The sequence below is a fragment of the Vitis riparia genome, chromosome 17, assembly GCF_004353265.1.
Source record: "Vitis riparia cultivar Riparia Gloire de Montpellier isolate 1030 chromosome 17, EGFV_Vit.rip_1.0, whole genome shotgun sequence".
In the NCBI taxonomy this organism is placed as follows: Eukaryota; Viridiplantae; Streptophyta; class Magnoliopsida; order Vitales; family Vitaceae; genus Vitis; species Vitis riparia.
The window spans coordinates 12,148,261-12,175,235 of NC_048447.1; the positions used below are offsets into that span (position 1 = coordinate 12,148,261).

Sequence of the window (26,975 nt, forward strand, 5' to 3'; positions counted from 1 at the left end):
TGGGATTATGCTCTCGCTCTCTCTAAATTAATTCGTCTGTAATTTAGACCTTTTTTTTCGATAAAATTTAATATTTATTACTCCACAAATTAAATTAAGTTAAGTTTAATTATTTTTAATTTGTTAACTTAAAAACATATTATTTTTATTTTAAGTATTAAGTTTGTGTGGTAAAATTAGTTTAAAATTATCAAATTAACATATAACTATTATTTGCTTTTATTAATTTTAATTAATATTTATCTTCATTAAACTTAGATAGTATATTTATTTATCAAAAATTCATATTAAAACATAATAAATCATGATGTAGAATTATGAATATAAAAAAGATTCTCATTACATGTGTATAAATAAGCCAAAGGATATTTGAGATTTAGAATATGTTAAGTTGAAATATTAAATTATTTTTCAAAATATATTTAATGTATCTAATTATTTAAATTAAGTTCTTAAAAGTCTATTTTCTAGTATTTTTAAAAAGTGTTTTTAGCATTAAAAGCATTTTTAGGAAAAAAATTAGGTGTTTGACAAATTTGAAAAATCACTTAAAGTGTATTTGACAGTGATTCTAAGAAACGTTTTTAATATTTTTAACACTTGTATAAAAATGATTATATAGTATATATATAATATAATAACAAGATTAAAAATAAATAATTTTAAAAATTTTATTTTAGGAAAATACTAAAGAAAAAAAATATAAATAAATATAATTTTCTTATATTTAGTTTACTATGAAAAATAAAAAAATATATAAAATAATAAAATATAATTAAAATTAGTTAGAATCCTATTCATTTTGAAATTATTTAATTTTCATATAAAAAGAAAAAATAAGTAAATAAAATTTAAAAAGTATATAAAAATGATTTATTAACTTTAAGCCTATGTTTAGATCTTGAAAATTTTAAGGATAGAAAATAAAAAGAAGAAACAAAAGAAAAAAAATAAAAAAATAAATTTAATATTAATAACTTATTTTTATATATTTCTTTAAACTCTTTAAATTTATTTTTCCTTTATCATCATTAAATAATTTGAAAATATATACATTTTTAACTAACTTTAATATATATGATTTTTTTTTTCATATTTTCCATAATAAACTAAATTTGAGAAAATTATTTTTTAATATTATTTCCTTACAACTTTTCAAGAGCTAAACATAACTTAAATTTATTTTTATTTTTTTAATTTCTTTTGATGATGATCATCATAACAATTATTATTATTTTCTTGTTTAGTTTATCTTTATAAATTATAATCATTATAAGGTTAGGAAGTTCTAAAAAGAAATAAATTATGGACAAATTAATTGTAGTATAATGGTTGTGGTTTAGCGGAATCTATGATAATTATATTTGATTAATATCAATATGTTACTTTTAACCTAATAGAAAAAATCAAATAATTTGGTTTTTTAGAATACCACTAAAAACTAAAGATAAATATGTTGATCTAATGGCGGAGGCTTTTGCTGGTGTAAATATATATATAGTGATACCAATCACCATCCCAAAATATTCTAATTCCTTCAAATAAAGTGTGATATGTCTAGGAAAATGATTGAGTGTGGTGGGGGCTTTTGTGTGAACTAGGTCATTTTTAAGACCAAAACTTTTATTCCATTGAACTTTTACTACCATTAGAAATAACAACACAAAAACAATTCCCCACCCTTGCTGCATAGATATTAATTTATAAAATTAATCAAACAATAAAATATGAATGGCTTTTATTTTTTCACATTAAACTCAAACATCAATGATTTATTATTATTATTATTATTATTAAAGGTATTTTTAATGCATAACAATATATTTTAATTTAATTAAAATGGTAATTTATTCATGAGAAGTATCATCAGTCTTAATAAATTTTATTTCAATTAGAAATAAAAACATCTATTAATTTTAAGGATGGTATGACCAATACTTTTTTTTTTAATATGTTTAATTTTCTTGATTTAAAAAATACATAATAAAAAAAAATCAATTCAATCTAGTATATTCTATTGATCTTGAATATATTTTTTTCTTTTATTTATTTTTTCTAATTTTCAAAAAGTTTTACAAAAATAAATTATTAGTCTAATTAAGATACTAAATGAAAAAAAAAAAATATATTTTTCATATTCATATAATTTATTAAAAATAGAATGATCATTTAATCAAAGTTTGTACATAGTTTAAGTCATAAAATTATGATAATTATAGTCTGATTTCTCTTATCTCTAACTAAGTTATACAATAATCACTATAATTTAATCCTTACAACTTTAAATGTTTTCATCTTCTTTCAATCTTGTAAGCATGAAATCAAAACCAACATTTCAAAAATATTGTATAAATCTCCTTTGAAACATAATATTAGAAGTGGAATCAAACTTAATTAACATTAAAGAAGTCCTTTACTATTGATGAATGTGAGCTACCACTCATCGATCTAAGTTTCTTGAATCTTGGCAACTTGGAGCATGAAGAGTGTAAGAGACAGATATGTGAAACTTCATCCAAACCGACCTTCCAAATAAGTCAATCCTAATGTTTCATCTCGAATCCAGAGTGAGCAAGTGAAGTTTTATAGGAGGTAAGTTACCCTTGATGCTAAACCATTTTTCATCCTTACCCTTGATGCAAAAATCATAATCATAAATTCTCTAGTATTGACCTGAAAAATCAATTACAACATCAAAGTTATTTACCAATCATCTTATACAATTATAAGATTGGTAAAAATAGTGTAGAGTACCGCATTTTTTTCTTAATTGACATACCTGAAATTGCATTAGTCCTCATCAGTCCTTTGGTGGAAAAGTTACTGGAAGAATTTCACTTGCTCACACTGCATCCGAGACAAAACTTTGGAGAATGCCATGACCCAAAACTTGAAAGAATTCCCACTTGAATGAATCTTCCTATATCTGTCTTCTTACATTCTTCATACTCCAACTCGTCAAGATTAAAGAGACTTACGATCGATAAGGGGTAGCTCATATTCATCAACAGCTAAAATCCTCTAGGTGATTGTTTCTGCTTCATTTCTACATTGAGATTTCCAACAAAGATCTCTAAAAGAAAAAAGAAAAAAAGAAAAAAAGAAGGCTGAAATGGAGTAAAGAAGTTAGAACCCTAGCTAGAGATGAGTGAAGAGAGTGGACATTATTAGGCTTGATGAAAATCTGTGACTGCATGGATGAAGATTTATAGAGGCTTTGAGAACAGTATCACTGTAAAGGATAAACCCACTCCGAGAAAATGATGGAAAAGATGACAGAAAATGATAGACAAAGAGACATGAATGTTGCCACCGCCAGTACGCTCTCACTTTGCCAACCAGCTGTAATATTCCTCATATTTGAAAACGGAGTACGTTCAATCATCCATCAACAAAGAACGGAAAATATAAAAAAGCTTTCACATCCAATTAATTGCGGAATTTCATGGGTTCTGAGTAAGGAACCCCAGACATGAAATGGTGGCACAGTGCTGACAAGAAGCAAAAGAAAAGGCTGCCAATACGTCACTTCAATCCATGGAACGATAAGGATGAATCTTTCATGGACAGTCCAGAACCAGCTAACGACTTCCAGATTTTTATTTATTTATTTATTTTTTGTTTTTTTTGTGGGTTAGACGTTTTAGCCCATTTTCAATCATTAATTAACCCACAAATAAAACTAACTTTGGTTTTTTTTTCATCTTTAGGAAGACAAAGATACAAGTTTGTAGTGATGATTGATGGCAGACATGGCTGCCCATTTGATCAATCAAGTGGGTTGGTTGTCTCCGACCATCAGTCAATCAAATCATAATGTCTTATGGGCCATAAAAATTATGATTTACAAGGTAGGATTTACTTAATTAGAACCGCACGAATTCTTTACCACTTGTTGGCTTGATTGGAGTTATTTTGTCTCAACATGCCATTAATTTAAATGTACTTTTTTTTTTTTAATTACGAATCATACGAATTTTTTACCACTGATTGACTTGATTGGAGTTGTTTTGTATCAACATGTCATTAATTTAAATGTACTTTTTTTAATTACGAACCACACGAATTCTTTACCACTGATTGACTTAGTTGGAGTTGTTTTGTGTCAACAGATCATTAATTTAAATATATATTTTTTTAAATTACGAATCACACGAATTCTTTACCACTGGTTGGATTGGTTAGAGTTGTTTTGTGTCAACAAGTCATTAATTTAAATGTACTTTTTTTTAATTACGAACCACACAAATTCTTTACCACTGGTTAACTTAATTGGAGTTGTTTTGTGTCAATAGGTCATTAATTTAAATGTACTTTTTTTTTAATTACGAATTGTGTCAACAGGTCATTAATTTAAATGTACTTTTTTTTTAATTACGAACAACACGAATTCTTTACCACTGGTTGGCTTGGAGTTGTTTTGTGTCAACAGGTCATTAATTTAAATATACTTTTTTTTTTTTAATCACAAGAACTCTCTTCTCTTTTCTATAATATTTTATATAATATATATGATGAAAAGATTCCCGCACCCCCCGTCCCCCACCTTAGTTAGTGAGACTGACAATTCTCAAATAAATGTAGAAAAAATATGGGAGGTTAAGATCTTATTTGGTAACTATTTTTTAAAACGGTTCTGACAAAATTATTTTTTGATGTTTTATATAATAAATGTCTATTTGAAAATTTAAAATATTTTTAATCTATTTTTTTTTATGTTTTTAAATATATTTTAAAAATAACTTTTATATATATTGATTTATTTTTAACTATTTTCCATATTTATATAATTATTTTTTAAAGCAACCTTTAAAAAATTATATGAAATAATTAAAAATGTTATTGAAAAACACTGAATTTTCTATTTTTAAAAATAGAAAACAATCTCAGTTTTCAATTTTCTGATTATTTTTTGTTCTAAAAAACAAAAATCTGTTTTAAAAAATAATTACCAAACAAGCTCTAAGAATTTATAATTCAGTTCTTATTAAGAATTTGATTAAATACAAGTAAAAAAGAATTTCACTTTTTTCATTCAAATAAAAGTTTTCTTGAAAGTAATATATCTTAAAATTTTGAATAATAATAATAATAATAAGAAATAAATAAATCAAGACTTCAATCCCTTTGTTTATATAATTGAGAAAAATAAGTGAAATAGATTTAAAGAATCATTTAAAAATAATTTATTGAATTTAAATTTATTTTTTATTTTCTTTCACTATCTATTTCTTTCTACTTTTTCTTTTTATTTTCTCTTTCTTATATTTTCCCTCAAATTTTTGGAAACCAAACATAACCTTAGATTGATAAGATAAGATATGATAAAAACATGTATATTTGAGGATGTGTTTTTTGTCGGCATATGAAATAAGATATCTTTGGATATTAAGTTTATGTAACACCACATTGTTTATAAAAGAATAAAATATATTGTACTTCAAACAATGTTTGGTATTTGTTTAAAATATAAATTATATTATATCATAATATTTGTTATTAAATAGGTCTAAAATATATTTCGTATTTAATATTATTTACACTCTTTTTTTTTTTTTTTACAATTTATCATTTAGAAAATAATTTTTTTTATTAATAATATTCATGATTAAAATATTTAAAATTCATAGATAAAAATATTATATTACATTGTTAAATATATAGAAACTTTTTGTATATATTAAATGTTACATATTAGGATGACAATGGGGTAGGTTCGGGATAGGTCGCCCCCATCCCAATCCCACCCCGTTTATTCAAAGTAATTCTCATCTCTATCCCCGTTTATCTAAAATAAATTTCCACACCCACCCCATCCATCCCGTTTAACTTTTTTTTTTTTTTAAATTAAAAAAATTTTAAATTACTTTTAAAATTTTTAATTACATTAAAATAAATATATTTTATAAATAATTAAATTATTATATTTTTATAACTTATTTTATAAAAAATATTTTTTTATTATCTATATATTAAAAATAGTAAAATAAAAATTAAATTAAAATAATTTTAAATTTTAAATTAATTTAATTTTAAAAATTAATTTTATATCTAATCGGAGCGGGACGGGGCAATACCCGAACCCGTCTTGGATTTAAAAAAATTCTCAAATCCATCCCAAATCCATTTATTAAAATTGAACCCATCCCATTAGGGGTGGGACGGGACGGGTACCTGAAAAAACCTGCCCCATTATCATCTCTATTACATATATTATTATTATTATTATTATTTTACATTGCATTTTATATAGATTTTAATTTTTTTTATACTAATTTTAATTATTTAATTAAAATTTTTTGTTTTAAAAAATAAAGTGATATAAAAATATGAAAAAAGAAGAAGAAGAAGAAGAAGAAAATCAAGGAAAAGAATATCTTATTCCGTGGCTGGTTGAACTTGAATGAAATAATTTGTCCTGTCTATTATTAGTCAAACATGGGATAAATATCTCATCCTAATAACTTGTCTTTAATGAAATCTAAGATTTTCATATATTGTTGGGCTTGACAAGGATGGCATCGAAAAGGGCCTGGTGGCCCATGGGTTCATCTTTGACTTCCCGAGGGCCCAACAACTTTGACAAGTGAGGGCCCATTGTTTCTTTTTACCTTCCTCTTCCATCTCTCCCTTTGGGCCTGTCATTCTAGTAGTCCATCTTTTTCGTTCTTGTATATTTTTTTTTCTTTATTTTTTTTAATTTTTTAACTTTTAACTATATTTTGTTGTTGAAGCATGAGTAATTATTACTGCTAATCAATTAAATCTTATAATTGGGGAATGCATTTCAAAATTAGTTCTTTAGAGATAAGGACAATATTAGGGCCTGTTTGGCTATATGTTTTTAAATATATTTTTCAAAACCGTTTATAAATTAAAGAACAAAGAACAGTTTTTTTGTTTTATAAAAATAAATGTATTTGACAAGTTATTTTAAAAAATAAAAAACAAGAAGGTATTTTGATAAGTTGTTTTAAAATATATATATATATTTGCTTTGGTTTTATAAAACATTGCAAATTCAATTTATATAATATAAATTAAATTTAACAAAAGTCTTACTAAAAATGAAAATAGTTTTACAATTACAAATAAATTAAAAAATGAATGGTTGTTAGTAAAATATGAATAGAAATATAATAATAAAATCATGATTTTTTTTTTATAAAAAATATATTATTTTAGTATACATTAAAAATATAAGGATATTAACATCTTCATAAATTTCTTTTGGTTAAAAATGAATAATAATAATTTAAAAGAATAAATTATAACAATATTTTATTTAAAATGAATAATAAAATAGTTTAACTTTTTTAACATGTAATTGAGTCAAGTTTTTCATTTTATGTACATATTTAGTATTGAATTACAAACATAATATTTTAGAATGTTTCAATTTAATCTACAATTAATTAGATGATTTTTTAATTCAAAATTATTCTTAAAAATAAAAAGATTCATTAAAGAATTTAAATTATTAATTATATCTTACTTAATCTATAATTTATTTACCTAAATTCAAATAATATACATAGGAGAAATAGTAAAGTTATAATTCATAACATATCAATTTTGATATATTAATTTTTTTTAATAATTAGATATATTTTTTAAGTTCCAAATTATTTTTAAAAATTATTAAACCCATTAATAAATTCAATATAAAGTGTAACTTGATTTAAAGTTCATTTTTATAGTGAAAAAGTTTATAAAATTATAATTATATGCAAAAAAGAAAAAAAAAATAGAGTCATTATGAATTATTCATAAATTTATAGTATTAATGAGTTTATTATTTGAGTTTAACATTATTTTTAAAAATAACTAAACTTGTTAATAAATCCAACAAAGTCTTGTTTAATTTGGAGCTTAATTTCTCGATTAAAAAAATTAGAAAATAATAATTTTATGAAGAAGAGAAACAATAGAATAAGTTTCAACCATTTTTTTGTTCATAAATTTCTGGTATTTATTGAATTATTAATTAAGTTTTAAGTTATTGTAAAAAATCACTAGGCTTGTCAATGAATCGAACTCATTAAATTTTGTTTAATTTGAAATTCATTTGCATAGTGAAAAAAAAAATCGAAAAATAAGGACTTTATATAAAAGAGAAACAATAAAGTCATTCTAAACCAATTTTTATTTATAATTTTCCGGTATTAATTGGTTCATTATTTGAGTTTTAAATTATTTTTAAAAATTACTAGATTCGTCAATGAATCCAATGCATTAAGTTTTGTTTAATTTGGAGTCCATTTGCTTAATAGAAAAAAAAAAAGAAAAAAAAGAAAAAGAAAAAGAAAATAATGATTTTACATAAAGAGAAACAATAAAATCTTTCTAAACCAATTTTTGTTCATAAATTTGTGGTATTAATCATTTCACCATTTGAGTTTTAAATTATTTTTAAAAATTACTAAACTAGTTAATAAATCTAACACATTAAGTCATATATATATAAAGAAGAAACTAACTTGGGCATTTAAAATAAATTTTGGTTTATGGCTCACTAATGTTACTTAAATTTATTTTTGAATTTCAAATTATTTTTTAAATTTAATAAGTTTTATGGATGTTTGATTTAAATTTTATTTGCTTAATGAAAAATTTTAGAGAAATAACAAAATTACATGTAATTTAAAGAAATATCATAAGTTAAGGTTTTCAAAATCGGTATTAGGTCATGAAAAGAGAAAAATAATAATATCATATTCAATTTTATTTGTATATTTTTAATTGTTCTTTAAAATTGTTCTATATTTTACTTTGTTTTTAAAAATTGTTTTTAAATAACAACAACCAAATAATGTTAAAATTTTTTAAAAATAGTTTTTTCACAACCAGACAGACTCTTAATATTTTAAAATTTTAAATTAAATAAAAATTTATTTTAGCATGGGAAAATTTTGTGTGGGGCTCACATTTGTCAGTTGAGTGTGGCCTTTAAAAAAATTATCTCAAGGGGATAAATATATGATTGCATGATTCTCATTTACTATAAGCTTTCATGCCAAGACAATTTCTCACATGTTAGGGGTTATTTGTCTTTGGTCACATATTCATTATTATTAATGATTTTTTCAATAATTACTAAAATATAATAATTAGAAGAACAAATAAAGTCACATTTTAATTTTTAGAAAACATTTCTGTATGGGTATTCCAGTCCATTGGCCCATTAACCCATTGGGCCTATTCCAATATATCCCACTTTGTATTGAACTTGACTCATTTGTAATGAGCAAGGCAAGAGCATTTTCTTGCTTGGATCTGAAAAAGAGCACCAACTTTGACATCTGAAGATGCCTTCATTATTTTATTATTTTTAGAAATAATAAAATTTCGCATATACTACTTCATTCTTTTGTATTTTGAGTTGGAAAGTAATTTTGAGAGAGTAAGATATATTTTTTAATGTTTGAAAACTAAGAGTTTGTTTGACAATAATATTAGGAAACATTTTTAGTTTAAAAAATATTTAAAAAAAAATTAGATGTTTTGTAAAATTTAAGAAACACTTTGAAAAATATAAAAAATCACTTGTAGTGTTGAAAAATCATTTATAGTGTTTCTAGAAGATAAAAAATTTTAAGTGTTAAAAATATTTTTTAAAATCATTACCAAACGGACTCTTAATACGTTTGACGGTGGTTTTAGAAAATGTTTATAATATTTCTAACACTTGAATTATAAAATTTTTTAAATATTAAAAATATTAGAAGCGTTTCTTAAAATCACTAACAAACAAGTTCTAAGTGCACGTTTAACAATGATTTTAGAAAACATTTCTACCCTTTCTAACAATTGAATTTTTTTTTTATTTTTTTGGTATAATAAAAACTCGAAATGCTTCTTAATATCATTATCAAACACACTCTAACCTATTTCAGAGTGATTTTAAGAATTGTTTCTATCCTTTCTAATACTTAAAATTTTTTATCATTTAAGTATTAAAAAAATTAAAAATATTTTTCAAAATTACTACCAAACACATTTTTATTAATAGACGATTCTCTTAAAAACACTTCTAGAGAAAATATTTTCATTAAAAACACTTTTACATAATATACTTTCACTAAAAACACTTTAAATAAAAACACCGTCAAACGAGACACTTTAAGGCGAGGTTTGCTTTTTTCCCTTAATTGTAAATAATACTTAAAACTAACTAGTGTTTAATAATGTTAAATATTAGATTATTTATTTTTATAATATTTTATTTTTTATTTATTGCTAAAAAGTAACAAAAAAACACATATTTTTTTTAATTAAAAATTTATAATAAATCATAAAAAATAAGTTTGAAAGTGAATTAATTTCAATAAAAAATAAAGAAACAAACACCCTTTAAGTGGTTGATTAAACTAAAAAATCTAAAATATCATTATCATTCTTAGAAAATTATTGATAAATGATTTTTTTTCAAAAATTGTTATAAATCAAAACCACTTTAATCAAAATACTCACAATATTATATAATTAAAAATATTTACAAAAGAGTCTATTTTTTATATCAAAAACTACTTTTAGGACATCTTAAAAATCTAAAGAATACAATCAAGATACGAAAAAAGCATATATATAATCAAAGTGCAAAAAAAAAAAGCAAGATATAATAAAATAATTAGAGTGTAAAACTTGGATACATACCTTTTCAATATTATAGATTTTTCTATGAATTAAATTCCAAAAAATTGCCTTAATTACAAGCAACTCAAGAAATCTAGAAAACATTTATACTAGTGAAAGATCAGTTCAGATGATTTGTGGGTTCTTCTTGGGATTATTGATGATTTTTTAATTCATATAAAAAAATCTAGAAAACTCTGTCCAACCAAGAGTAGACAAGTAAGGGGCACCAACCGTCCAACTGTCAGCTACCGGGAACTGAAACAACTACTTCCCCATACTCTGGTGTTTACTCGACTAAATAGAATAAGTACTATTGCCCTTGATGGATTCCCAATCTCTAGAAAGCTTAACTCCACATGTGCCAACTGCCAACTTGAACCAAACCCATTTGCACTAAATTTTAGCCTTGGATTGCCCATTCCTATCCAACTTGCCAACCTCATCCATCACTTCCATCTAAATTTTGGTTCCATTCCCTTCAAAATTACTTTTAATTTTGTGGGCAATAATATTAAAGAAAAAAAAAATCAAGATATTGATTCTATAGATATTGAATCTTGCGTCTCGATCGATAAAGATGGTATAAATAATGAGACCAATGTACAAAACAATGAAATCATGATACAAAAATAAAAGATATATTGTAACGTAATTTGATTGGTCATAATTTTTTTTTGCGGAACGGGTAATGGGGATAGGGCTTTGAGGAAGAGATTGATCGTAACATCTACACTAAAAACTAATTTGAGTGAGATGTCACTAGGAGTGATTTAATATTTGGAAGCCAACTTGCTTCCAAGGTTTTGTCATTGTAGTAGGAATAGTGTGATAAGGTAACATCAAAAGTATACCAAGTATAAGAAAGAAAAGGGCAAGTGAGATGAGTTGTCATGTTATATGGTAGGTGACTAAACAACCACCTTTCAGCTCACATGCCTTCTTTGTGTGTATTATTAAATTGCTTTCATCTCCCTCATCACTTCACATACCATTCCCATTTTCAACTCCTCACTCATTTTTTCTCAATGCCTAGAAAATAAACAAGATGGAAAAGAAAGGAAAAATTATTTTGTTTGGTTACTTTCTTCTATACAAAATTAGGGACAATGATAGAAATATGCAGTACTAGTTGAAAAATAGAGATGAAATTCAATTACAGTATTGGAGTTTGGAGCTGAGACAGAAGAATCATCAGCTTGGAAATGTCGCAGTAGTAGAGGTTTATTTTCTATATGACCAAACAGATGAGAAATAAAAGGAGGAAAATGGAAGGTTACTTTTGAGGGCAAATGGAAGTGTTACCTTGGTGAATACTGAGAAAGAATTAATGAATTAATATCCAGAACTTGTCTGTACACTCTTTGAATCTTGCTTGAAAACCATGGCTGTGACCAGGACACTTCAGTTTGATATCATGCCCACCAGTGGCTCATGCTTGTGGCTGCTTCCAACCCACCATGCCTTGAACCCGCCCTCTTCCTCTGCAGGAGCAGGAAGGTTAAGATCAAGAAGGTCTCTGATCTCTGGAAGGGGCTTGGGAATAACAATGGTTTGGCTGCCTCTGGTATCTGACCCACCAACCAAATGTGATCTCTTGTGACCACCCAATGCCTGGCCTGATGAGAAAACCTTGAGGCAAATTGGGCACTCATGGCCCTTACTCTTCTTTGATCCCAAAATTGTCTCAGCCTTCACAGCAGAGGCACTGGCAGTGTGGCCATGGATGGGGCCGGGGCTGCGGCTGGGGCTATGGTTGTTGCAGGGCTTAGTGAGCTTGCTATCAGCAGTAGGGTCAGGGGAGAGTTCAGGGTCGATGCTGTTTTCGCTGCTGTCGATCCTCGAAGCAAAGCAACCTTTGATCTTTTTGTGGCTAGCTCTGTGACCCCCTAGAGCTTGGTAAGAGTGGAAGGTCTTGTTGCAGGTAGTACACTCAAATTTGCTTCTCTTCTGAGAATCCCTGCAGATTTCGGAGTCTGTACCATCATTATTAGTCGTTTTCTTTGAGCAGTTCACCTTCAATTCGGGATCGTAGAAGTCTCGGAACTTTCTCTTGTTTGAATTGTACTTAATGGAAAGCAGTTCAGCTTGGTCCAATCCATTTTCTTTCACTAGTTTCTTCCCCAATTCGTTTTCAGAGGACTCAAATCTGAACCCATCTTCTACCTTAAGCTTGTTGCTTTTATTAGTCTCCAGAACTTCAGATTTGTTCAACTTGGAATCATTTCTTGAATTCCCAGAAGCCCCGAATTCGGATTGTTTGCAGTAAAACTGGAAATCATCCGAATCCAAAGCAGAAGGATTGAACTTCTCATCTTTTATGAGCTTCTTCAGCTTCACAACCTCACCACCATCACAGCCATTAGTAGTCTTACTCTCAATTCTGGTATTCCGATTAGTTGGAAAGGAGGATGGAGCTTCTAAGAACACAGAATTGTTATCAGAAGACTCAGTAACAGAATTCAAACCACCCCAGTTACCAGAATCCCTTGAAAGCATCATCAAACTTATAGCAACCTCTTCTTGTTCTTGCTCAATCTCAGAAACAGAGGAAGAAGCATTAGCAAAAGAAAAAGAGGAGGAGGTTGCAGTGGCCATGTACCTTGTTCTTCTCCTTGATCTCTTTTTGCGATTTGGGACTGCAGTTTCAGTATCGGACTGGCTATCCATGACCAACTTCTGATTAGCACTAGTCCATGAATCTTCCTCCTCCAAGCTGTTGGAAAGTCTCTCCTTCTCTGAGTGAGACCTCATGTGGCCAAACAGAGCTTTCCATGACTGAAACCCTTTGCCACAGTCCTTGCAGAACTTGCCCAGAAGTGAAGTGTCTTCACTTGAATCTGCAATTCTCCAAGTCTTCCTAGGGTTCTCTCTGAGGCCATAACCAATTTGAGTTGCAGTTTCAGAACCAGGATTGGTTGCAGCTTTGTGGAGAGATGAAAGCTTGGTTTTGCTGAGCTTTTCATCAGTTTCAAAAGAGCTGTTGATCATATGAGACCTCATATGGCCTCCCAAAGATCTCCCACAGGGGAAGCTCTTCTTGCAGAACTTGCAAACGTGTTTGAATTCGATCAGTTCGTGGCCTTGCTCTTCCATTGATCACAATTCCACACCAACGCAGAAAACTCAGATCGAAGACCCAAAAACGAAGCTCAATTCCGATCACAGAATCTGAAGCAATGCTGAAACTGCCAACCCCATGAACAGCAAGCACCCAAAATAGTAATGAAACAGAGCAATCCGAGAAAAGGAAAACAGACCAAAACCCAGATCAGAAAATCATGGAAAATGCCGAAACTTGAGGAGATAACACTAGCAGATCATGGGTTCTTCGGCATTTTCCACTGATCAGAGAAGAACCCATCTGAGATTTCTGGAACAAGAGCAAGATCTGGCTCACAAGGCCTAGTTGAGAACATGCACTCAACTCTCTCTCTCCAGTAGTTGAAAATTTGAAGATAGAAAAATGAAAAATGAAAAATCAATACTTGAAGAAATGGGTGAGTAGCTTTGTTGCTAATGATGGCGATGAAGAGGCGAAAGAAGAAAAATTAAAAGAGTAAAGAGCGTTTTGTTCTCTACTTTCTCTCTCTACTTTCTCTCTCTATACTCTGGTTGGGGGAGGAGAAATCCATGCATGGAAGCAAAGATAAAAAGAGGAAAAGAGAGAAAGATAGCAGCACGTGTACTCAACTGAGGATCCTACGCCACCCCATCCAACGGTCACCATTCGTCCACCTCAGCATCCCCCCATGGTTCAGGGCATACCCTACAAAAACAAACTGCCCTTAACTATTCCTTCCTTTGTCTTCGTCTTAAGCAAGGGAAAGGTTCCACCCTCTGCCTCCTTCCCTTTTCTCTTCTGTACTTTGCCCCACCTTCTCAAACTTCCTCCTCTTCCAACCACATATCACCACCTCACTTCCTCAAGGGTACTTTAGTAAATTCCCGTATGGTCCACTCTAAGCTTAGTGAGGTTTGATTGGTGGATGATGATTTGGCTTTCAAAGTGGGTGTTGGGGGATCATCACCACCTTGATGTGGGGCTACCACAAAGCCTAAGTACATCTAGATATTGGCATATTTTGTGAGCATTATGGGGCTTTTTGTTTATGGATTTTATGTTCCCATTTTCCATGTTTTTTCCTCATGGAAAATGATTTTCCACTCTCTTCACTTCATTTCCCCCCACATTGTCAATAACACACCCATATGATTTTCATAAATCATGTTTCTCCCTATCATTCCAAAAAATATACAATGAATCTTTTTGAACTAAAAACCCTAATTGTTTTTTGGCTTACATATTTAAAAAGAACTCAAATCATTCATTTCTTGTCTCATTTGCCATCAATTATTCATAAAATACTAAAAAACAAATTTTAAATGAGTTAAATATATATTTATTTTATCGGATTTTTAGGGTGTGTCACGCTTCGTTCTTTCACATCCAAAATTCAATAATGTGCTCATCAGAATTATTAAGCATTATCATTCCATATTTTTTTTTATAATTTTGTTAATAAAAAAATTTACATCCCTTCCACTTAAATCCAAAATATCAAGATTATGTGCAAAGGAGGTGGGTTTTCCTTTTAAATAAAAAAATATAAAGTGATTTCCATTTTTTAAAATAGAATATAATAATAATAATAATAATTTTATATAAGATATAAGAATATTTTGATATTTATCTCAAAACATAATAATTTTTAAAAATTAAGATATTAATAAATTATTTTTATTTTTTTAATTTTGAAAGGGAGGGTTTAAAAATGGAGGGGGCTAATTTTATTTAACCCAATTTAGAATTAAATATAAATTTAGTAAATTAGGTTTTGAAAAGTGGTGAGATGTTGCTGAGAGCCAAATTGTGGAAGCTTTTGCTTTGGAAAAGGTATATGACATGGTTTTACAGATTATTGAATAGATGTGACAACTCAGATAAATTTTAGTCAGGTACAGTTGGGGCCAATTGAATTTCAGGAAGCTAAATAATATAATTATTTATTTTTTTTTCAAAATTTTAAAAAATATTAATTTGGAGTTTGGTGAATTAAATAGTATTTTTCTAACAATAAATACTGAAAGTAAAAACTACTAGAGAAAAATTTTCTTAGGCTTAAAGGCATTGAATCCATCTTTTGAGAGCTTGTACCAAAATAGAAAAATTTATTGTCCAAGAGAAAGAGAATAGACTAAAAACCCTAATTTCCTTTTCCTCTTGTGGATTCCTTAGGTAAGACTCACTCAAGATTGGATTTGCATGATCTACTTACCAACCACTTCCACCAAAATATCAAAAATAAAAAATAAAATAAAAATAAAAGAGAAAAAATTGATGGTACCCTATTAATTATGATATCCTGAATTTTTCCAGGTCGTTACGGGGCGGTCAACATCCTAAAGTTTGGATCCCTATGAAGAGTTCTAAGGGTTTGATCATGGAAAATTTATCGATTATTAAAAAAAAATTAATTAAAAGAAATATAGAAATATTTGTACATTTCAATTTTGACAGCTTACTCACATAATGTAATAACAATGTATTCTATGCTGATAGTTTTAGAATCATTAATTCCATGATACACCCTTAATATTTAATTAATTATAAGCTGTCTAGGGTTTTGGGTGCTTTATTATTCTAATACAAATGAGGTTTGGATGTTAGCTTATGTTTACTACAATCTTGTCACCAATTGGCCAGCATGGCCAAACACTTGGTGACGATGCCGGCCATTGATCTCAATCGATCAAGCCGGCTCACATTGCACTAACCGTAATATTAATGTCTTATTAACATCTATTAATCATATCTCCACGACGATAAATTCTTTTACCTAACTTTTGCCGGCGTTTTAGTACTATGGTTTAGCTGTACGCTATACATTATTAATAAATAAACATATTTCACTTTCCAATTTTTTTATATACGAACAAAAGTGATTAAAGTTAAATTACAGAACATAATTATCTTTTAACACATGGATCGACTTTTTAATTAATACGTGGATGCATGCATGTGTCTGCAGATAGTTAAGAACTTAGGGATACAAAAGAATATGCTCTTAATATGTTGGAAAATTTGAACTAAAAATAAATATACATTTTTTTACTAGGTCTATTTAAAAGAATAAGTTGGGTTTTTTTTTTTTTTTTTTGTAAAGTTAATAGAATCACACTCAACATGAAAAATATGTATGGATATGTATACAATCACATGGCACATACTATTGAGCATAGAAACTTCACTTGAGAGTGAAGAGTAGAGGCACTCCAAAAGCAGTGATGCTAAAATTGAAAAGTAGCAAAGGGCACCTTCCAAGGAAAGATTATTGAGTTACTCTCTCCTTTGTCCTTGTCTTCTCTCCCCCCATGCCTTGTAACATAATTAAAACTTAAGATAAGATGCCCTACTTTGGCTTTATGCTTGGTCAAGCTCAACCCCCTATTCATTAACATCCATGACCTAACTCTACAACCGACCTTACCTTGTTCCCCATTGAGTTATTCTCACTCTTGCCACCTTCATATATCATATACCCCTTTATACACTACTACCCCCATTTCATTTTCCAATCATTTTTCCTTCCCCACTCTTCCCATCAATTGTCACCCTCAAAACAGTCCCTTTTGTTGGATTTCAACATACAAACAATTTTGGAAGATGATGATTCAATTTATTTTAATTATTTGACAACCTTGGTTAAAACAATCTTACCCTAAACCTTACTCTATCTTATTTGAAGAAGCTTGTGTTAAACCCTTATGGTTTTAAGAAATAAGGTAAATGGGCATGTAATGTTTAACCACTAGATGAATGAATGGACATGGTTGGTTGAAGGACAAAGGGGTTGATGAAAGTGAAAAAAAGAAAAAGAAAAAAAAATAGTGGGTTGGGGATGCATTATATAGTGTGGCCATGTGGAAACCAGTGATTAAATAATTAACATGATTAGAAAGCTCCATTAATTAGTCACAAAACATACATTAAGCTTTAATCAAATCATAGTCATTAGGCTTTGTTGTTTGGGCATTTCTCACACTCAACTGCTTCTACTAGCAAGTTGGTTCAGATGCTCTCTGTCTCTGTCTCTCTCTTTCTACTCTCTCTCTCTCTCTCTCTCTTATAAATATATATTATATTTATATGCTAATCATAAAGGTACATGTGTTCCTTTCCCTGAGAGTAATAATGGTGCATGTGTTAGTGAGCAAGTACTCACCAGCAATATTGCTTAGAGAATACACAAAAGAGTGAATAAAAATTCAAAAGAAGTAGAAAAATAGAAACAAAAATTCAAGAAAATAATTGAAATTGTTGGGTTGGGACCCATTTCTCACCTATTGTTTTTGGATGGATCAGGCTGGCTCAGGGTTAGCAGGCTTGGCCTCTCTCATCCTCTCATCAATTAATAAACTCTGTTTATTTGTTGCCTTTTAGTTAACAAGCAAAGAGGTCCTTTCACCTAGTCTTATTGCATCTCTCTTATCCAAACCCATGTGGGTGTGTTACAACTTACAAGAACCAAAGATTGGTTCATACAATAGGACATGATAGCTTTTTGAGTCCACTAGGAGTCCCTTCTTCCATTAGTGCTTGCCTTAATACTAAAACCCATCAAAACTAATCCTAATCTCATCTCTCATCATCCCCATTTTGGCCTTTTTCTGAAAATACCCTGTGTAAAATTTAGTTTAATTCAAGAAACAAATCATTTTTTTTCTTTTCACTTTCAATCTTACATGCTATTGACTTAATTGCATCCATCCATAGAGTTTCCATGATGATAATATAAATATGTAAGTACTTTGTGTGTGGGAAGCAATGAAATGATTATTGAAGAAGGATTTAAATCAAGATTGATTGGAAAAATATATTTATTTATCTAACCATGGTTAGATGACTTATGATCATTGACTTAATTTTTACCATTTTTTTTAAAATATGGATAAGATATGTTAAAAATATTTTTTCTAAGTCAAAAGTCTATAAACTTCCATACCAATGGTGGACATTGAATGTAATTTTAGGCTTTGATTTTAGACAATTACTTTAATCTCTAGTTTAAATGGAGACTAATATACTCCGTTTAATTCTACCTATTTTTCCACTTTAATTTCTAAACTACTTTTTACGGGATTAATCACTTTTAACTATGTGAGTAATTCACTTATAAACTCATTTTAAAAGAAAACTTACATTTACTATGAAAAATAGTTGATAGGTATGCAAAATATTAAGAAGAAATATCGTGTAAGTAATAAGAGAGTTTGTTGTTAGTGAAATAGTTGACAAGTGAACGAAGGGGTCTAACCTATCGATAGATTACTTAAATAATTCATAAGGATAGATAGCAATAGCACAAAATTAATTTACCGACTCAAATGGAAGAAGTGACATAATCTATAGGGTTCAACGTGTTTAATCATAAACATTTCAAATAAAACAAAAAAATTATAATTTGTGCAATTCATATATAAGGTTAAGTCAATTGGAGTAGGTGAAGAAGGCATTTAATTAGGTAGGGGAAGTATAAAGTGAACATCTAAAATATATCTTGAATTATTCCCAATTTTTTCATGAAGAGAATAAGTCTAAGCTTATCACTCATGGTTCAATAATCCTAGAATCATTCCCTACAATATGCTAACATATTCCTTTTTTCTTTCTAAATATGCACACTGATATTCTCACTAGGAGAAATCTGAAATTTCTGTCACTTGGAAGTACTTTTTCTTATCAACACCCATTAAATGGATTCTAAATACCTTCAAGCAAAGTGACTTAAGTTGAACAGAGCCATTTGAATTGGTTTAGGCAGTCAAATTAACAAATATATATTGAATATGGTCCAATTCCAGAGTGGTTAAATAGTGAAAACAAGGATACAGGAATATGTATGTATATCTTGTAAGACTTCAACTAGAAGGCACTCTAGTTTAAGATTACTTTTGCAGGGGAGATCAAATAAAGAAAGATATAAAATCACAAATGTTGATAATGGTATTGGTAACTGAATCATAAAGAGTTCAGACCTCACGTCCAAACAAATGGCTAATATTCATAGTTGGGTATTAGAGTAACCACTTTGCAACAAGCATAAGGACCTATGGCCCTTTGGATAGTTGGAAAGGCATCAGTTAAAAAAGGAGTACATGGGACTCCCAGATGATCTCATACTTCACACTTGTTCATCTATTTCAGGGGTGGTCATGGCTCTAAAACTTGATTGAAAAGGACAAGAAAGAAGATGAGGTTTCTTTAATAGAAAGAGTGGCTAATGACATAGTGTTATAGGCACTGCCTTTTCAAAGTCCACAACTTGGAGAGAGAGAGAGAGGTGTGAATTGATCACTATCATATAATAACAAAAGCATCTCTTTATTTATGAATGAGAGCTGAGCATGAAATGTTGAAGTGTTCAAAAGGGTTGTGGTATTCCAAATGAAAATGATAGAAAGCACAACATTCATGTCTTCAAAGAACATATTCTCATAGTGCCATACTGTTATTGCAGATTACAAGAGTGTAATCCCACTTCACTAGTAGCCATCTGCCTTTTTGACTGCCTAATTTTAGTGCTCCAAAATCAGTTAAAAAGATATTGTAAAGATATTGCTTTATTTATGTTTTATGCCCTGACTCAGAGAGGAACATGTAAAAATAAATAAATCAAAATCCAGGATCTGATAGAAAATATTGCAGATAAATGGAGCCACTGAAAGAGCTGAATGTTGAATGCATGAATAAGACAGGCAATTTCACTCTCTATATTCTTCCACCATATGAGTGATGGGTTCTGAGTGTTTGTAATGAACAACTGAAAAAATTATGGGTTTCAACAAAAAGTAGCATAGAATGGGGAAAGAGGGATGTAAACACATGCCCTTAAAGACCATGTCTGAACATTATAGTCACAAAAGTCATGTGTGTTCAGAAATGGTGGCTTCACTTTTTCTTAGGACAAGCATGCCTGGTAAAGCATCTGCCCTTAGAATAAAAGCATATATACTGCCTTCATTTTGATTGCAATAAACGCATGGATTTCTTCTTCAGTCACATTCCAAAGTCAAAAGCAGCATTAGCATAAGCTTGTTCTTGTTTAAACAAATCTGCACATTTCTCAAACAAACAAGAAAATAGAATGAGTTCTTTAATGAACTTTGCATTAGAATAAGATAACTCAGGATTACATAATAGAAACCCCATTCCCCCTAACAACTAAGAATTTCTTCTTCTAATACCCCCTCCTCCCAATAGAGAGATACCTACAACGAGAGTACAGCACTGGGGGCTTTGTACTGAGGTGGGAATAGAATCACACAATTCACAACTAAGAAGATCCCATGGGAGATACACATGAAAACCAACCTTCTCCTAAAACAGTATCTTACATTGAAGGTAGGGTTTTCATCTACCACCATATATATGAATGTACAAAGGAAATTGTGACTCCCCTACTTTCTATGAAAAAGAACAAAAGGAATTTTCTTGTAGATTCATCTGACAAGCAAATACTAAGACGCCCAAACTTTCCAAATTGTCTTGGAAGCAAGATAAAACTGCTGAAGCAAACACTAAATCAAGCCCTGACCATCTGCTCCCTTCTACGTCCCAGTACCAGCTCCAAAAACCTCTTCAATCATACTGCAAGTTGATAACAAATCAACTTTAGTTTTGGAGCAAGTCACATACCCAACATCCCATACTTTAGCATCACAGGGCTCCAAAGCATACCCATGGCCACCCAACCAGTGGTCACCATTGCCAGCCTTCGCTTGGGTCCTTTGTGAGTCAGCCCCCGTATTGGAGGATGTGCATGAGCCATCTTTGATGCCATGGTCTCCCTTTCCATCCCAGGGAACATCTGAAAGCTGACAAATGGAATCAGAACCAGAATTGTTTAGTAACTTGTCAGTGCATGATTCTGAAATATCAAGGATGTCCATCCCACTACCATAATTTACATTCTCGTTATCACCACGAGTTCCATCCCCAATATCCTCATATTTTCGTTTATCATCTGCATGACATGGATTATAACTAGGATCCTCTTGATATATCGGGGATTCAACAACAGAATCCTCATCTTCCTCTGTCATTTCATGTTCATCATTGCAATAATCAGTCTCCGGCCACTCATCATTATCACTGTCAATGTTCTCTGGGTCATATCTGTTCTGTTCTGCCCGTTTTCGAAGCATGAACACGTTAAAATAATAGCTGACTATTTCCCTTGTAGTTCGGGAAGGGAAGACTAAGGAAAGATTGTCCCAAAAATTCTTACCCAATGACACTGGATTAGAGAAGACAACCTCGTGAAATAATTGTTCTTCCTCTTCATTCCATTTCTCTGCAACTTCCTCTCCCATGTCATGCAAACCCAGCTTTACAAACCTCTCCTCTCCAAGGGTTCCTCTAAGTTTCTCTCTTGCTTCCACAATATGTTGTCTTACACATCTGACAGAACCCCTATCATGACAGCTACAATCAGTTCTACCATTTCCGACTACAGCATCGTTGCAAAATGATTCTGACTTGGGCATTGGCATTACACATGTCCCAATCAGCCTTTTCTCATCAATGTTACCAACACTGAGTTCCAAGCCTGAAGCTTGTGGAGAGAAAATTACTTGTTCAGATGTTTCTAAGTAATCTAATGAATCCATGATACCCTGGCTCCATGCTGGAACATCAACTTGATGCTCTGATCCAATGGGGACAGATTTTCGGGGAGGATAATCCAAAAGAGATAAATAGTAGTCATCAGAGTCGTTGGATGCCCTCACTGGACTGTCAGAACTAAAATATTCTGGAAACAGTGATACATCAATTGGTGCCTCTGACCTGGCATCATCTTCACTAGTACTGCTGGTGGCCCATGATGAGGTGGAAATGCAGCCACGCATAAAGGTTTCAGTGTCTTTAGCACTTACTGGAAAATCAGTACAGAAGCCACTGAGCAGCTTCTCATCACCTTCAGTTTTACTTTTTAATAATTCTCCCTCACCTTCAGCAAATTAGATTAGGTGAGCTAATAAGTTAATCAAACAATAACAAATACACACACACACACACACATATATATATTCGTGTCTGATCATCTTTTCATACAACTGATTTGTGAAAAATGAAAAACATGCATGCAACATAAATATTTTTTTTGTTTGTAGGATATTATTAAATTGTCCCATGTATTCAATCAATCACAGTTCACGCTCATCCAAACTCAATAATCAAGGCGATTCTGGGCATACAAAGATGGTTCAAGTATGTATATAAGGTGACTTTTCTTAAAAGGTACATTCAGGCACATGAAGATGGAGTACAAAGATTCAGCTATTCTACATTTTGGAGCTCCATGTGAGCATTTGGTAAAATTTAATACTTAATGCTTAATGACTTAAAGTTCAATTACACTTAAGTCATTAAATTGATTCACTAATATTATTTTTACATTTAAGCTTTAATAACTTAAATTAAATCATTGAATCATATTAAGTCATCAAGTTGATTTATCAAGCACCCTCTAAGCTAATGACTAAGAAAACTTAAATCCCTTATAGAATGTTCCCGCAACCACATGTTCTGCAATCTTCTGTGCAGAAGATGTATCGCAATTTGGAACTGGTTCAAAAGGAAGTCCAGAAATCAGATGACCCGCATCAAGTCAGTAGAAATGAGTAATAAATTTTGCAGTAGAAAATATTAAAATCACACCTCCTATTTCTACTTTGTGGCATAGACAATTATGAAAAGTGATCAGATGAACTTTAAACTTTGCCTTAAGCACTCATAAGTTATTGGGGACTAAATAAGCTCTTTCTCACCTTGAACACGAGGCTTCTGAAGAGGATCATCAAAAGGAACAAATTCCAAAAATGAAATTAGATGATGATTATGTTCTAATTGTCTGGGGTGCTTAGAAGAAATCTCGTATAATTCCTCATCATCAAATGGACGCTTCTGTACCATGTTTAACTGCAAGACAGAAAGGAAACAAATTAATAAAAAATAAGAGATCAAAGAAAGATTGAACTTATATCAAGATGCACCCATCTAGAATTTTAAAGATGAAGAAAAAGAAGGAGAGCAAAGCATTTAATGCCAGACCACATAAAAGAGAAGTACAAAAATTTCACTTGCATTTCATTGATCTCTCTGGGTGGTAATATATGTTATACTTACCTCTGTTTGTCAGCAACAGTCCCCTAACTAGCGTACAACTATCACATGAAGGAAACTATGTAATCCTTCAGGCTCTAATGTTCAAACAATACCAACCAAATGCATGTTAACATTATTATCTGATTGTCTTGAAAGAATTGTTTCAGAATCTATTACTCAACTCAAGCATCAGAATGCAAAACTTTTACCCACTAAAGAATTTAGGAATTAGAAAACATTTTATTCTAAATGCATGGTTTTCAATATAAAGAATGAGTATCACATGTATTAAGACCAAATCAAGAACTAAATATGAAATGAAATTCAGACCACCAAAGTGATTATATCTCTTTGTTAATTTTGGCTTCTCTGTAGTCATGAAAATAACAAAATCAAAATGACTACCAAATATTAACATGATATCAGATGATAGCATGGTTGCAACTAGAACTTCTCCTAGGAAAGATGCATCTCAAAACAGGTGGGCATCTATTCAAAGAAGTACAGACACATAGCCCTGACATTTCACAATATTCACATGGAATGAGGGTTCTCAATTCATTGAAACATCCATGTTCATTGCCTGTTTCTAAAAGAGATCCAACAACTTGTTATTCCATCATATATATGATATATCTAAATAGATGGTGATAAATCACGATTGAACATCACAATTCCATTCCAATGAGATATAAGCCAGAGTTAGTTTCATGTGGAGCTGAAAGAAATTGGTTAAGTTGTTCTCTTGAAATCAGGCAACACAACATACTTGCAGAACTAAATCTTAAATTTAATTTCTCCACCTCCTTCACTCCTAATACAAGATTATGCTTTCTTCCAAACTGAAAAACTATTCTGTCTAAATTGAAAAATGACTAAATTGAATATTTGACCACAAAAGGCATTTGATCATTAAAAAAGTATTTTTTTTTTAATTATTTCTCTTCTGTGGTAACCAAAAGTTTTCTATCACTAATAGAGGGTGACATAAATATATGTTCTCGTTCTAGCATATGTTTTTAAAAGAATCTGAGCATCAAACCCACTATTTTGCACACATTAATTAAGCAGATTGACCACCTCCAGAAAATACCACAAGTTTCATCCTTATGATAAGGAAGATAGAAAAATTGCATTTAAGTAAAAAGAATACCAAGTACAGACACCATGCTGACTTGGGCAAATAGACAAACATGCAATCATATCACAATATTCTTATAGCACTTTAAACTAGTAAATCTAAACCCACTAATGCTTTACAGAAACGAAGTAATTCTACACAACATTTTCAAACCAATGCAACACAATGAAGGGTATCTAGTATAACACCCAAGTCCATAAATTGTAACAGGCTATGCACCAACTTTAGTCCAATGATCAGGCAGGCCAAGAAGGAGAAACCATAGGACTATCGATTTGAGCACATATAAATGAGCCACCACTTGTAATTAAGGACAAAATAAAGAAAGTTAGTGAGGGCGGCCCACATTTACTAAAAGGGAATACCAAGACACTAACCTAATATTTTACTAATAATTCAATTTAAATTTATTTTTTCTTTTAGCTAAAAATGATAATGATTTCTGAAATTAGCTCCAAGGAATGGTCTATATACCTCCAAAAATTCGTCGTCCAATGGAAAAGAAGCCTTCGATTGATGAGTAATCAAGAAACAGAAACTTATTTCTAGACAAAATTGGAGGTTTCCCCAACCCAATTAAAGCAGAGAAGCAAAACCCCAATTTGATTGAAACCCTAATCCTGATAAAAAAATATTTTCAACAAAGTCCCCAAAATTAAGGAAATTAATGACAATAAAGTAACAAAAACTCTATTTCTCGATGAAATCTGATCTTTCCCCAGATCAATTAAAGAAGAGAAGCAAAACCCCCAATTCAATCGAAACCCTAACCTCGATCCAAAAATTTTAAACAAAATCTTCAAAATTACACCCGAACCACCTTAAAGAAATCAGTTAATTTCAGAGAATTCACACCGATCCCAACAGATCTGTTGTTCCAATGAACAATAAAGAACCCAAATCTTAGAAACCCTAAAAACCCAAAAAAAATTCAAAATCAGAGCCAAACGAGAAAGAAAAACGTAAAAACCAGAACAAGAATGGATTTATCAAGAAAAGAACAGACAGATCTGAGCTCGAGACACGCAGATCGGGGGGTCTCTGAAACCCTAACCTAGAATCGGATTTACGGAACGGCTGGGGCTAAAATTGGGATGAATCGATCGATAATAAAAAGAATTAAAAGAATCGGACGTTGATTTGAGAATCAAGGCTATCGATCTAGATGGAATCGAACTAGAGAAGAGAGATAGAACACGTTCGTGAATGACGAAAAAGGGTAAAGCTAGGGTTTGCCGTTTTTGTAACAGACGGTCCGAAAAAAGAAACCCGACAACCCTTTTCACACTAAACCGGGCTGCGATAATGATCCTAAACTACACAAATACCCTTACACTCCCAATCTCATCCTACCAATTTATAGGGGTAATTTTGTAAAATTTTATTTTTATTAAAATAAGTGGTCTTACAATATACTTATTGTTTTAAAAATAAATAAATGAAAATATTAAAATTTTGAATTTTCCTCCCAACATTTTCCAATTTTTCGCCTTCTATATTAAAGATAATGAATTTAATCATATACAAGTTTTTTATTAATTTTCCTTGTATTTTCTTTTCTTTTCTTTTATATTTGCATGACTAATTGGGTAACCAAATTTGATTAAATAGAAATAATATAATTTTTTTTTTAACAAATTAGTTAAAGTATTGGGGTGTCATTTGCAACCTTCCATGATGTAAGCGTTTATTGATTATATATATATATATATATATATATATATATATATATATATATTTATTTATTTTTATAGATATTATAGTTTTGGTCGGGCTAGAAAAAAAATATATGTTTAGCAATTATAGAATAAGAGAAATTAAAAAAATTGATACATTTTTTTTTTCTATTTTGACAATTTTTTTATGTCAATAGTTAGTACATTAATGTTTTAATTTTCTAAAAAATGAGTAAGAAGTAGATAAATTGTGGATATTAATTTTTTATTTTTGAATTTGGAAATCAAAAACCTTTTTTTATATCTTTAGTTTTAAAATTTTATTAATAAGTTTTAGAAAATAAAAATAAAG

The 26,975-nt window shown here is 30.0% G+C and overlaps 2 protein-coding genes and 1 long non-coding RNA gene across 3 annotated transcripts; all 3 read right to left on the bottom strand.

Moving 5' to 3' along the window:
- Nucleotides 1-2,344: 2,344 nt before the first annotated feature.
- Nucleotides 2,345-3,415, bottom strand: LOC117904974. The gene is made up of 2 exons (XR_004649637.1): nt 2,780-3,415; nt 2,345-2,673 (listed from the first exon to the last, which is right to left on the bottom strand). It is a non-coding gene; the product is annotated as an uncharacterized LOC117904974 (long non-coding RNA).
- An 8,335-nt stretch (nt 3,416-11,750) lies between these two features.
- On the bottom strand, nt 11,751-14,229 carry LOC117934529 (zinc finger protein ZAT4-like). Its single transcript, XM_034856244.1, has one exon. It carries the CDS (start codon nt 13,729-13,731, stop codon nt 12,040-12,042), a length of 1,692 nt encoding a protein of 563 aa, XP_034712135.1. The 5' UTR covers nt 13,732-14,229; the 3' UTR covers nt 11,751-12,039.
- Nucleotides 14,230-20,765: 6,536 nt separating this feature from the next.
- On the bottom strand, nt 20,766-26,193 carry LOC117904577. Its single transcript, XM_034817255.1, has 3 exons — nt 25,422-26,193; nt 23,470-23,620; nt 20,766-22,649 (listed from the first exon to the last, which is right to left on the bottom strand). Exons 2-3 carry the CDS (start codon nt 23,612-23,614, stop codon nt 21,247-21,249), a joined length of 1,548 nt encoding a protein of 515 aa, XP_034673146.1. The 5' UTR covers nt 23,615-23,620; nt 25,422-26,193; the 3' UTR covers nt 20,766-21,246.
- Nucleotides 26,194-26,975: the final 782 nt, after the last annotated feature.

Excerpts from the sequence above, each read along its gene's own strand:
- LOC117934529 (XM_034856244.1), bottom strand. The coding sequence starts at position 13,731 with ATGGAAGAGCAAGGCCACGAACTGATCGAATTCAAACACGTTTGCAAG.
- LOC117904577 (XM_034817255.1), bottom strand. The coding sequence starts at position 23,614 with ATGGTACAGAAGCGTCCATTTGATGATGAGGAATTATACGAGATTTCT. Across the intron at positions 22,650-23,469 it reads TCAGAAGCCTCGTGTTCAAG|GTGAGGGAGAATTATTAAAA; the intron begins GTGAGAAAGAGC and ends AATTTGCTGAAG.